Source organism: Oncorhynchus kisutch, linkage group LG18, assembly GCF_002021735.2.
Source record: "Oncorhynchus kisutch isolate 150728-3 linkage group LG18, Okis_V2, whole genome shotgun sequence".
Classification (NCBI taxonomy): domain Eukaryota; kingdom Metazoa; phylum Chordata; class Actinopteri; order Salmoniformes; family Salmonidae; genus Oncorhynchus; species Oncorhynchus kisutch.
In genome coordinates this window covers 44,136,229-44,148,250 of record NC_034191.2, presented here as the reverse complement: position 1 = coordinate 44,148,250, position 12,022 = coordinate 44,136,229, and the positions used below count along the sequence as shown (strand labels likewise).

Sequence of the window (12,022 nt, the reverse complement as noted above, 5' to 3'; positions counted from 1 at the left end):
TGGAAAGTTGACCCTAGAAGGGAAGAAGGAAGAGGGACGAGGGGAAGTTACCTTTGACTCTATCCAGACATCAACCTCGTTCATGGTTGGTGAGTACTGACAGCTGCTTTCAAATATCCACAGTACGTACCTGCACACAAGGACGGATTGTTAGACTAGTGCAACCACACCAAAAGTTGTGTTTGTGATCTAAAATACATTACTGATAAACTACTTCACATTCTTTAGAGATTCATTATTTCCAGTTCTGAGGATTGTTCCTCATCTATCAGGGACGGACCTTTATTCAGCCACAGCAGTCAACTTCCTGGGCACTGAGCAGGTGTTCCAACCTCACTCTTCCCCGGCTATCAGGACTGAATACATATAGTCCTGGCTTAAGAGTCCTGGCTCTACCGCCTCAGTGAACTCTGTATCAACAACAAAATACGATGACAATGTGTCCAAACGTGAGAAACAAAAAGAGAGCCGCACACTCTAAGAGCTCATAGGCAGAAATGTAATAACGTTTTGGCCAAGCTGTCTTCATGTGTGTCCAAACATGTCTTAGGCCGGTCTTCACGAACATTAATGACCTTAATGTGAGGGACAGTGAAGTCTATGTTCTTTAGTGATGAGGCCATGTAGTTTGACCTGCCAAACCAGTTCTACTACTCCTTTAACAGTACATACCAGTAGAAGTGCTATACTGTCAATTCTGTAAAAAAAAAAAAATCATCAAAGATGAACACATTACGAGAGATCCTGTGGAGTGATCAAATATGTTTTGAGGATTGTAAGGCCACATTGGACCAGTGTTCAGTGCCGCTGACGTTGGGCCAAGTCTTTGAGGTTAGGTATTTGACTCCAGTGACAATCACTAAGAAGACAACGTCACCAAAGGAAACATACACATTCTACTGTTCCTTGACAGAGGGATGTGCATAGATGTCAGCAAAGGCATATCTGAGAACAGGATTTTTGTCGGTCAGAATGGCAAACAAATCGTAGTTCGCATCAACGGGATGGTGCTATTTGGCGATGACATACAATGTCCAGGGTTCAGTGACAGACTAAGTGGTAGAGAACATAAAGGGGGTGCACACAATTTTATGGTCTAAACATATCCGAGAGAAAATAGAAATAGTTCCCTACTCATTCCCGTTTCTGAGTGCAGCACCAATGGACCTGACCTGTCCTAAGAGGTCATCTTATTCACACTGGAGACAGGCGTATGCACTTGGCCCAGGGCCTAGCTCTAAAAGGAAGTGTGAGTGTAGGCCTCTCTCTGCTTCAGTTTATCTTACCGTTATGCAGTACACACATTCCATAGTTCCTGAGCCAATGGGAACGATTGAAAAAGCTCTCTCAATGCCCATGCCGACACAGTAGGGCCATGGACTGCTCCAAACTCCAGTAGAAATCTTCACTTTGTGATGGATGAAAAGTAGAACCAGAAACAAGGAGAGGACACGTTGAATAAACATTTAATGAGAGGAGAGTTTATGGGCTGGAGCTGGGCCGGATGAGGGAAATGGAAGTGGACCATAAGTTGATATCTGTTTTATCCATTTAAACGTTTAGCTACTGTTGTGATAACCAGCAGGGCACTTTAACCCATAAAGACTGTTTGTACAGCTGTTATCTGTTATTATATTCTACCAAGATAAATTGGCTCACAAATTACATGTGAATTCTTATATTTGAGGCACTTGGTAACAGATGTTCCCTCCAGCGACCAAGGAATGGGCAAAAATCGGTTTGAACGAGGCACTGTTGTATTGTGGTGATACAACTCTGCCATCTTGTGGACAAAGTGGCTCTCCTTCTCACCATATATATTTTTTTCTCACCCTTTTAGTAATGCGTTACTCTTACCACTCTCTATCATTAACCCCAGGCAGGCATTAGATTTAGCTTCATAAAGTTTAAGACACAAGATCTGAATGTGTTGTGATACAGTATCTTTGTATTTGAAATGCTCTTAAGACAGGGAGGAAACTCAGGCAAAGAGTTTCAAAGTCTGTTCCTTTGCTCATCATGTTCTCTGACTTCCCTCCTCTAGACACTCACCCATGCTTGCTATGTCAATGAATGACATCACTGTCTCCTTCATCCCTGTTTGGCAGTCTTTCCGTCAGGGAGAGAGGGGGAGAGATTTACAGGGCCTGAACGAATAGAAAAGAGGGATGTGACTAGTGAGGGGAAGATTGATTAACTCTAATCTCTTCAGGGCAAAAACCATTAAAGTGTATTTTGGGAAAATCATTTTGTTCAAGAGTTTGAGGCGAAGGGGAGAATGTGAGTTCCTTGTCTCAGAGTGAGAATGTTTAACAGTCAGAGAAGCACTCCGCTAGTTTTGTCAGTGCAAAGGTCAACTGTCTGTCTGTAGCTAAGAGTCTGTCAATGTACTTTGAAGTTTAGATCCCCAATGGTGAAACAGCCTCCTCCATTTACAATATAACAACAACAAAGAAGTTACTGAAATCAAAAGCACACTGTTTTTCCCCCTCGGACATCATTGCACACACGATAGAAGAGCACATTCCCCCCCCCCCCCCCCCAGCATTCTGCGCGACATCTCCTCGCCTTAAACAATGCTGGTGGGGTGGCTGTGGCACTAGTTCTGCCTACTGTGAGTTCTGCTTTAAGAGAGGAGCCCATGTTTGGTGATGTCATGAGACTGAATTCAACAAGGGCCCCAGTGGAAAATACTCCACGCTTGATACTCTTTTCACTTTTGGGGGGTCTTCTTGGATAGTAAAAAATAAATATTAGAAAGAGAAAAGAATATTGCTGTCAGCTTGTCATTAAATAATTAATCTAGCTATATCTAACGTGGAACCAGGCATATTGTCCTTGTTGAGCACCTAGTAACTGATGTCATCTCAGTTGTTGGTCCTTGTTTTTTTGTGTTGTCATAAATGTACCTACCTGGTCAGAGTATTAGGTATTAAAGCCAGTCATGAAAGTTAACATTTTTATTTGTGACATAAGTGAAGGTTGCACAGACATAAATTAAAAGATTGTGAAAAGTATTTTAGGGCTTCAGTTTGAATTATTTTCAATTCATTTTTTTGCACAAAGTACTGGCTAAGTTTCATGACATCAAGTCAGTGATGTCACGGTAGGAAGCCTTAAATAGCTCACAAACATGTTTGATGCCTTATTGAATCCTCGTTACACACCTCTACCACAACGGAACATATAACCTTCTTATTTTCACAATTCCTGCCAACTGCAGGAGCTAACATGTCTCATTTAAACCCCATAGGCCATCCTTGTTTGTAAAGGCAAAAAAACAATGATATACATGTAGGGCCACCGTCAGAAAGTCTGTAAAAACGATTCACCATTGCACAGCAGCAGTCAAATGGCTAACCTGAAGCACAACTGAAAGCACTACAGTTCACCTGATTCATCATCACAACTCATCAGTATGGTATGTGCCATAGCCTACTGCTATTTCTGTAACCTTGCTTAATGTGTTTATGCAATAACCAGAGTTTTCTAATAACCTTCTAGAGAGGCCATGAATCATGTAGAAGGACAGTAAATTAGTTTAACGTTTTCAAATATTTTCTGGGGGAGGATCCCCCCCCAGCCACAACACCAGACTTGGTCCCCGCTATGTCTATACCACTTCGCCCTTGGCGAAGACAGCAGAGTTTTTCCAGTCCGAGTACACCAGGAAGCCTGTGAAAGTGCTGTCAGTCTTAGAGCTGGAGTAGAAACCACTGTACTCTCCCAATGCCATCTGCACCCACACCTGGTCGCCCGGGATGAGGTGCAGCAGCGAGCCTCCGGACAAAGATGCTGGCTTGGGCCAGTTCCCATAGAACTGGAAGTAGGACGCCATTGTGAGACCGTTCTTCATCAGGTCAAACTGCAGGCTGGCCCGGTAGACGGTGGCGTGGACCGCAAAGTAGTAGACGCCGGGCACTTTGCAGGTGAAGCGTCCTGTTTCCGCGTTGAAGTCGCCCTGCTCGTTTAGCGTTACCTTGTCAAAGCGCACAGCGTCTTCCGCCGCCACGGGCATGGTGCGGCCCTCGGACAACTTGGCGCTGAAGGCTGATTTGGGAGCAACGGCGCACTCCCCCGACTGCCCCCTGTCTCCTTTATCTCCAGGGTTCCCCTGATCTCCAGTGAGGCCTCTAAAGCCTGACTCGCCTTTAGGGAGAAGAGGGTAAAAACACAATGCTGTTACTACTGTTCATACAATAACAATTGAACCAATTGAACCAGGGGAAGACTGGATCTATATACAGTGCCTTGCAAAAGTATTCGGCCCCCTTGAACTTTGCGACCTTTTGCCACATTTCAGGCTTCAAACATAAAGATATAAAACTGTATTTTTTTGTGAAGAATCAACAACAAGTGGGACACAATCATGAAGTGGAACGACATTTATTGGATATTTTAAACTTTTTTAACAAATCAAAAACTGAAAAATTGGGCGTGCAAAATTATTCGGCCCCTTTACTTTCAGTGCAGCAAACTCTCTCCAGAAGTTCAGTGAGGATCTCTGAATGATCCAATGTTGACCTAAATGACTAATGATGATAAATACAATCCACCTGTGTGTAATCAAGTCTCCGTATAAATGCACCTGCACTGTGATAGTCTCAGAGGTCCGTTAAAAGCGCAGAGAGCATCATGAAGAACAAGGAACACACCAGGCAGGTCCGAGATACTGTTGTGAAGAAGTTTAAAGCCGGATTTGGATACAAAAACATTTCCCAAGCTTTAAACATCCCAAGGAGCACTGTGCAAGCGATAATATTGAAATGGAAGGAGTTTCAGACCACTGCAAATCTACCAAGACCTGGCCGTCCCTCTAAACTTTCAGCTCATACAAGGAGAAGACTGATCAGAGATGCAGCCAAGAGGCCCATGATCACTCTGGATGAACTGCAGAGATCTACAGCTGAGGTGGGAGACTCTGTCCATAGGACAACAATCAGTCGTATATTGCACAAATCTGGCCTTTATGGAAGAGTGGCAAGAAGAAAGCCATTTCTTAAAGATATCCATAAAAAGTGTTGTTTAAAGTTTGCCACAAGCCACCTGGGAGACACACCAAACATGTGGAAGAAGGTGCTCTGGTCAGATGAAACCAAAATTGAACTTTTTGGCAACAATGCAAAACGTTATGTTTGGCGTAAAAGCAACACAGCTCATCACCCTGAACACAACATCCCCACTGTCAAACATGGTGGTGGCAGCATCATGGTTTGGGCCTGCTTTTCTTCAGCAGGGACAGGGAAGATGGTTAAAATTGATGGGAAGATGGATGGAGCCAAATACAGGACCATTCTGGAAGAAAACCTGATGGAGTCTGCAAAAGACCTGAGACTGGGACAGAGATTTGTCTTCCAACAAGACAATGATCCAAAACATAAAGCAAAATCTACAATGGAATGGTTCAAAAATAAACATATCCAGGTGTTAGAATGGCCAAGTCAAAGTCCAGACCTGAATCCAATCGAGAATCTGTGGAAAGAACTGAAAACTGCTGTTCACAAATGCTCTCCATCCAACCTCACTGAGCTCGAGCTGTTTTGCAAGGAGGAATGGGAAAAAATGTCAGTCTCTCGATGTGCAAAACTGATAGAGACATACCCCAAGCGACTTACAGCTGTAATCGCAGCAAAAGGTGGCGCTACAAAGTATTAACTTAAGGGGGCTGAATAATTTTGCACGCCCAATTTTTCAGTTTTTGATTTGTTAAAAAAGTTCGAAATATCCAATAAATGTCGTTCCACTTCATGATTGTGTCCCACTTGTTGTTGATTCTTCACAAAAAAATACAGTTTTATATCTTTATGTTTGAAGCCTGAAATGTGGCAAAAGGTCGCAAAGTTCAAGGGGGCCGAATACTTTCGCAAGGCACTGTAGTAGAAAGTATGGTGCACTGTACCTGTCTCTCCCCTGCCTCCCTTCTCTCCCTTCTCCCCAGGGACAGAATCACGCCCATCCCTCCCATCTCTTCCTGGTTGGCCAGCACTACCGTGCACCCCAGGAGTACCTGGGATACCTGGTTGTCCCGTACACAGACTGGGCGGGATCTTGTTGTCGTCTAGTTGGCTGGAGAAGTTGACCAGTAGAACAGGGAGGAGGAGGAGGAGGGGCCACAGCTGGAGTGATGTCATTTCAATGCTACTATGTAGAGGAGGGAAACATTCTCTGTCAACATGAAGGAATGAAAAATATATTTTCTGCTTGATATTCTATTCTCCAGAACTGACTTCTCCAGGGGATCCTCAGTGTTACATCTGTGAGATTATAAATAGCTATGGTGTTCATTGATTTGTTCTGCAGATGTTATGAGATGCACAACAGTGCAAGGGTTACATAATCACAAGGAAACCTAATTACACAAACTATTGAACCCATAAATGCTATGTGCTGAAATCAATGGAAATATCCTTCAAAAAATTATGACATGAAATGATAGCAGAAAAATAACCTGTAATGTAGTGTAACGGCTGTCATATATTAAAGACTGAATCAGCTTTTCTTATTGACATACATTATTGACTACACTGACTTGTGTAGTGTGAATACAGACTACCCATTGGTCACATGTGTAGGGAAAGGTCTTGGACTCTCACTCAACTGGACACAGCTAAGAGGAGGGGTCAGATGACCAGGGGAAATCATTCAACTGGAGAGAGGGAGTGACGGAACTGGAATAACCATCTAAAAATAACACAAGACGCCTCGTACCACGGCCACAAACCTTTGAGAGTAAAGGCCCCCGGTACAGTTAACAAGAGCATACACAGTACCTACAGTGCATTTGGAAAGTATTCAGACCCCTTGACTTTCCACATTTTGTTACATTCCATCCGCATTTTAAAATGGATTAAATCTGGGTTTTTTTTGTATCAGTCTACACACAATACCCCATAATGCAAAAACAGGTTTTTAGAAATCTGGGCAACTTTATTAAAAATAAACTGAAATATCACATTAGCATTGGTATTCAGACCCTTTACTCAGTACTTTGTTGAAGCACCTTTGGCAGCGATTACAGCCTCGAGTCTTCTTGTGTGACGCTACAAGCTTGGCACATCTGTATTTGGGGAGTTTCTTACATTCTTCTCTGCAGATCCTCTCAAGCATTGTCAGGTTGGATGGGGAGTATCGCTGCACAGCTATTCTCACGTCTCTCCAGAGATCAGGTTCAAGTCAGAGCTCTGGCTGAGCCACTCAAGGACATTCAAAGACTTGTCCAGAACCACTCTTGCGTTGTTTTGGCTGTGTGCTTAGGGTCATTGTGTGCTTAGAGTGAACCTTCACCCCAGTCTGAGCTCATGAGCGCTCTGGAGCATGTTTTCATCAAGTATCTCTCTATACTTTCCTCTGTTCACCTTTTCTTCTATCCTGACTAGTCTCCCAGTCCCTGCCACTGAAGAACATCCCCACAGCATGATGCGTCACCGTAGGGATGGTGCCAGGTTTCCTCCAGATGTGAGGCTTGGCATTCAGGCCAAAGAGTTCAAGCTTGATTTCATCAGACCAGACAATCTTGTTTCTCATGGTCTGAGAGTCTTTAGATGCCTTTTGGCACACTCCAAGCGGGCTGTCGTGCAGTTGAATGAATAGCTTCCGTTTGGCCACTCTTCCATAAAGGCCTGATTGGTGGAGTGCTACAGAGATGGTTGTCCTTCTGGCAGGTTCTCCCATCTCCACAGAGGAACTCTGGAACTCTGTCAGAGTGACCATCAGGTTCTTGGTCACCTCCCTGACCAAGGCCTTTTTCCCTTGATTGCTCATCGATTGCTCGCTCGGGCGGCTAGCTCTAGGAAGTCTTGGTGGTTCCAAACTTCTTCCATTTAAGAATGATGGAGGCCACTGTGTTCTTGGGGACCTTCAATGAAGCAGTCATTTTTTGGTACCCTTCCCCAGATCTGTCCCTCGACACAATGCTGTCTCGGAGCTCTACGGACAATTCCTTCAACTTCATGGCTTGGTTTTTGCTCTGACTTGTACTGTCAACTGTGGGACCTTATATAGACCGGTGTGTGCCTTTCCAAATCATGTGCAATCAATTGAATTTACAACACTTGCTCAATTTCAAGTCTCATTGCAAAGGGTCTAAATACTTATGTAAATAAGGTATTTTTTTAATTATTAGCAAATAATTCAAACATATGTTTCACTTTGTCATTACGGGGTATTGTGTGTAGATTGAGGATTTATTTTTACTTAATTCATTTTAGAAAAAGGCTGTAACGGAACAAAATGTTGAAAAAAGTGAAGGGGTCTGAATTTCTTCCGAATGCACTGCATGGCCGACAGGCATCATACTTTTAAAAGGCTATAAGGGCAATAAGATTATGACCATACCCTATATAAGTCCCGTGTGGCTCAGTTGGTAGTTGGTAGAGCATGGTGCTTGCAACGCCAGGGTTGTGGGTTCGATTCCCACGGGGGACCAGTATGGAAAAACAATAGGAAAATGTATTCACGCACTACTGGTTTGGATGAGAGCGTATGCTAAATTACTGAAATGTGATGCTGTTAAATATCTGTTGGCGTCAGTAGACTTCTTTTTAAAACAGCTGTTTCACATTAAATGTTAGCGAGAGCAGCAGTGCCAGAATGGAAGCAATCATTATTTACACTGTTCAAAACAAAAGCTCATTGTTAATCCCTGCTTTCCTTTGGTGTGAGTTCGGGATCGTGTCTGTGTCTGTCTGTGTCGTCTGTGTGTGAGTAAGCCTGAGGGTTTTGAAGTGAGGGACAGAGTGTCTCCGCCCCCTCCTTTATTAGCAGTGCTGGGAAAGAGAGGAGCCAGATGTGAGCAACTGACAGCATGTCTACAGACGGACACTGTTGGCTACCATGGAACTGGATCACAGGATGGGTCTCACAAGGCCTGAGAAAACAGACACGGGGAACGGCAGGTCATGTCTCCAGAGCACTTCACAATCCATTTCCTGATAGCAAGAGTGAACCATGTAGCAGAGAACTGTGCAACTTGATCACACAAAAGAATGCTCACGTTGAAAATGTAAAATTACTACCACAGAATATGCCCATATTCAAACGTCCGTTTTAGACATCTAATAAAACTATCTCTGAGTAAGGACTTCCAGCCTGTAGTGTGCTCACTACAAGCAAGTATTACTTTAAGGCCAGATAATATGAAATCCTGTCTTCCAGGTTATTTTCAGCTCAGTGCAGCCGTCGTGAGTCAGTGGTATATTTCAGCCACAGCTGCTGTATTCTTTATGACAGCATTTAAAGACCTGTTCCGAGCACAGAGGTCTGGCCTGTGGAGAAACTAGCCAAAAGACGTGTCAGCATTCTGAGGAAGAACAGACAGACAGGATAAACACTGGAATCTGAGAAGCTGCAGACCACTGTATCCCTATATTGACCACAAAGTCCCTTTTTTTGTGGGAATACAATATGCAAAATACAATAATACCTCCGGATGTATTGTTGCAACTTTCTGATGTTGGCAGTATCACAAAGAATCACAGTATAGCACGTTTCTGATGAGGATAACAGCAGCTCTACGACCGGTTAGAAAAAATGTATACTATTTGAATAGGATACTATATGTTACTTCAATAAAACATGTACAGTGGGGAGAACAAGTATTTGATACACTGCCGATTTTACAGGTTTTCCTACTTACAAAGCATGTAGAGGTCTGTAATGTTTTATCATAGGTACACTTCAACTGTGAGAGACGGAATCTAAAACAAAAATCCAGAAAATCACATTGTATGATTTTTAAGTCATTCATTTGCATTTTATTGCATGACATAAGTATTTGATACATCAGAAAAGCAGAACTTAATATTTGGTACTGAAACCTTTGTTTGCAATTACATAGATAATACATTTCCTGTAGTTCTTGCACACACTGCAGCAGGGATTTTGGCCCACTCCTCCATACAGACCTTCTCCAGATCCTTCAGGTTTCGAGGCTGTCGCTGGGCAATATGGACTCTCAGCTCCCTCCAAAGATGTTCTATTGGGTTCAGGTCTGGAGACTGGCTAGGCCACTCCAGGACCTTGAGATGCTTCTTGTGGAGCCACTCCTTAGTTGCCCTGGCTGTGTGTTTCGGGTCGTTGTCATGCTGGAAGACCCAGCCACGACCCATCTTCAATGCTCTTACTGAGGGAAGTAGGTTGTTGGCCAAGATCTCAAGATACATGGCCCCATCCATCCTCCCCTCAATACAGTGCAGTCGTCCTGTCTCCTTTGCATAAAAGCATCCCCAAAGAATGATGTTTCCACCTCTATGCTTCACGGTTGGGATGGTGTTCTTGGGGTTGTACTCGTCCTTCTTCTTCCTCCAAACACGGCGAGTGGAGTTTAGACCAAAGAGCTCTATTTTTGTCTCATCAGACCACATGACCTTCTCCCATTCCTCCTCTGGACAATCCAGATGGTCATTGGCAAACTTCAGACGGGCCTGGACATGCGCTGGCTTGAGCAGGGGGACCTTTTGCGTGCACTGCAGGATTTTAATTAATGACGGCGTAGTGTGTTACTAATGGTTTTCTTTGAGACTGTGGTCCCAGCTCTGTCCTGTCGTGTAGTTCTGGGCTGATCCCTCACCTTCCTGATGATCATTGATGCCCCACGAGGTGAGATCTTGCATGGAGCCCCAGACCGAGGGTGATTGACCGTCATCTTGAACTTCTTCCATTTTCTAATAATTGCGCCAACAGTTGTTGCCTTCTCACCAAGCTGCTTGTCTATTGTCCTGTTGCCCATCCCAGCCTTGTGCAGGTCTACAATTTTATCCCTGATGTCCTTACACAGCTCTCTGGTCTTGGCCATTGTGGAGAGGTTGGAGTCTATTTGAGTGAGTCTGTGGACAGGTGTCTTTTATACAGTTAACGAGTTCAAACAGGTGCAGTTAATACAGGTAATGGGTGGAGAACAGGAGGGCTTCTTAAAGAAAAACTAACAGATCTATGAGAGACGGAATTATTACTGATTGGTAGGTGATCAAAAACTTGTGTCATGCAATAAAATGCTAATTAATTACTTAAAAATCATACAATGTGATTTTCTGGATTTTTGTTTTAGATTCCGTCTCTCACAGTTGAAGTGTACCTATGATAAATTTCCTCTTTGTAAGTAGGAAAACCTGCAAAATCGTCAGTGTATCAAATACTTGTTCTCCCCACTGTATATTCCAATTACACAGGAATTCATCAATGCATTTGCAAAACAAAATGAGTTGCCTGTGAAACATAAATGCCTCCATTCCTTTACTGACTGTTTGAGTAGCAGCAAAAGATTATCAATGGAAAATAGATATTTTTCCTTATTGTAGATAATGTGGAACCACACCTACTCACAGCAGACAGTGAATATATAAAACTATTTTCAATCAGGAATTATGTGAAAATAAAGTTTACCAGTTAACGTCCAAAAGTCCTCAGGAGCTGCAGTCTTTGCCTTGTGCTGAAGTGAAAACAGTCAAAGTTATGCTTTAGCCAAAGATTCTGGGGGAAAAAAAGGAGAACTCTGACTTGAAAGGAAACGGTAATAAAAGCAAATTAGAAAGGGAGGGTGGGAGAGAGAGAGAGAGAGAGAGAGAGAGAGAGAGGAGAGAGAGAGAGAGAGAGAGAGAGAGAGAGAGGAAAAGACAGTTCGAGTATGAGGGAAATATTTGAAGTCTCGCCAGCGCAAATAATAAAGGGGAAAATAAGTCTTCAATAAAAAAGATCAGGATCAAACAAGAGTGAGGGAGAGGTTGAGAAATGAGGAACGAGAGTGAGTGGGAGAAAAGTAGGTGCAGCGAGGATAACAAAGGTTGGCAGATTACATCAGATTTTAAGATTCGACACTGGAGGAATTTCTTTCCCCAACATAAAACAGTGGGAGAGATCAGACTGTTGTGGTCACTGGTCAGGGATATGTAGCCACGAAACACTGAGGCATAGTCCTGGAAAACTCGAGCAATACTGTTAACTGCTGTTACAGCCTCAAGTCCTCAAAAAGCAGTAAGGCCTTAGGATCAGAGAATTCTTCTTTATTAGCTTTAACGCTGAGATATTT

The 12,022-nt window shown here is 43.3% G+C and overlaps 1 protein-coding gene across 4 annotated transcripts in view; it reads right to left on the bottom strand.

Moving 5' to 3' along the window:
- Positions 1-2,945: 2,945 nt before the first annotated feature.
- Positions 2,946-12,022, bottom strand: part of LOC109908868 (complement C1q tumor necrosis factor-related protein 5-like) — a 9,199-nt gene continuing 122 nt past the window's right edge. Inside the window, exons 1-4 of one of the 4 annotated variants that reach the window (XM_031796133.1) lie at positions 11,790-12,022; positions 11,380-11,466; positions 5,900-6,141; positions 2,946-4,149 (exon numbers count right to left, since the gene is read on the bottom strand). The exon at positions 11,790-12,022 is cut by the window's right edge and continues 122 nt beyond it. In XM_031796133.1, coding sequence (XP_031651993.1) covers positions 3,614-4,149; positions 5,900-6,131 — 768 coding nt within the window. In that variant the 5' untranslated portion in view covers positions 6,132-6,141; positions 11,380-11,466; positions 11,790-12,022 and the 3' untranslated portion in view covers positions 2,946-3,613. Of the gene's footprint in view, positions 4,150-5,899; positions 6,142-8,334; positions 9,605-11,379 lie in introns of those variants that run through there. The other 3 variants (XM_031796136.1, XM_031796135.1, XM_031796132.1) reach the window with 3 other exon arrangements.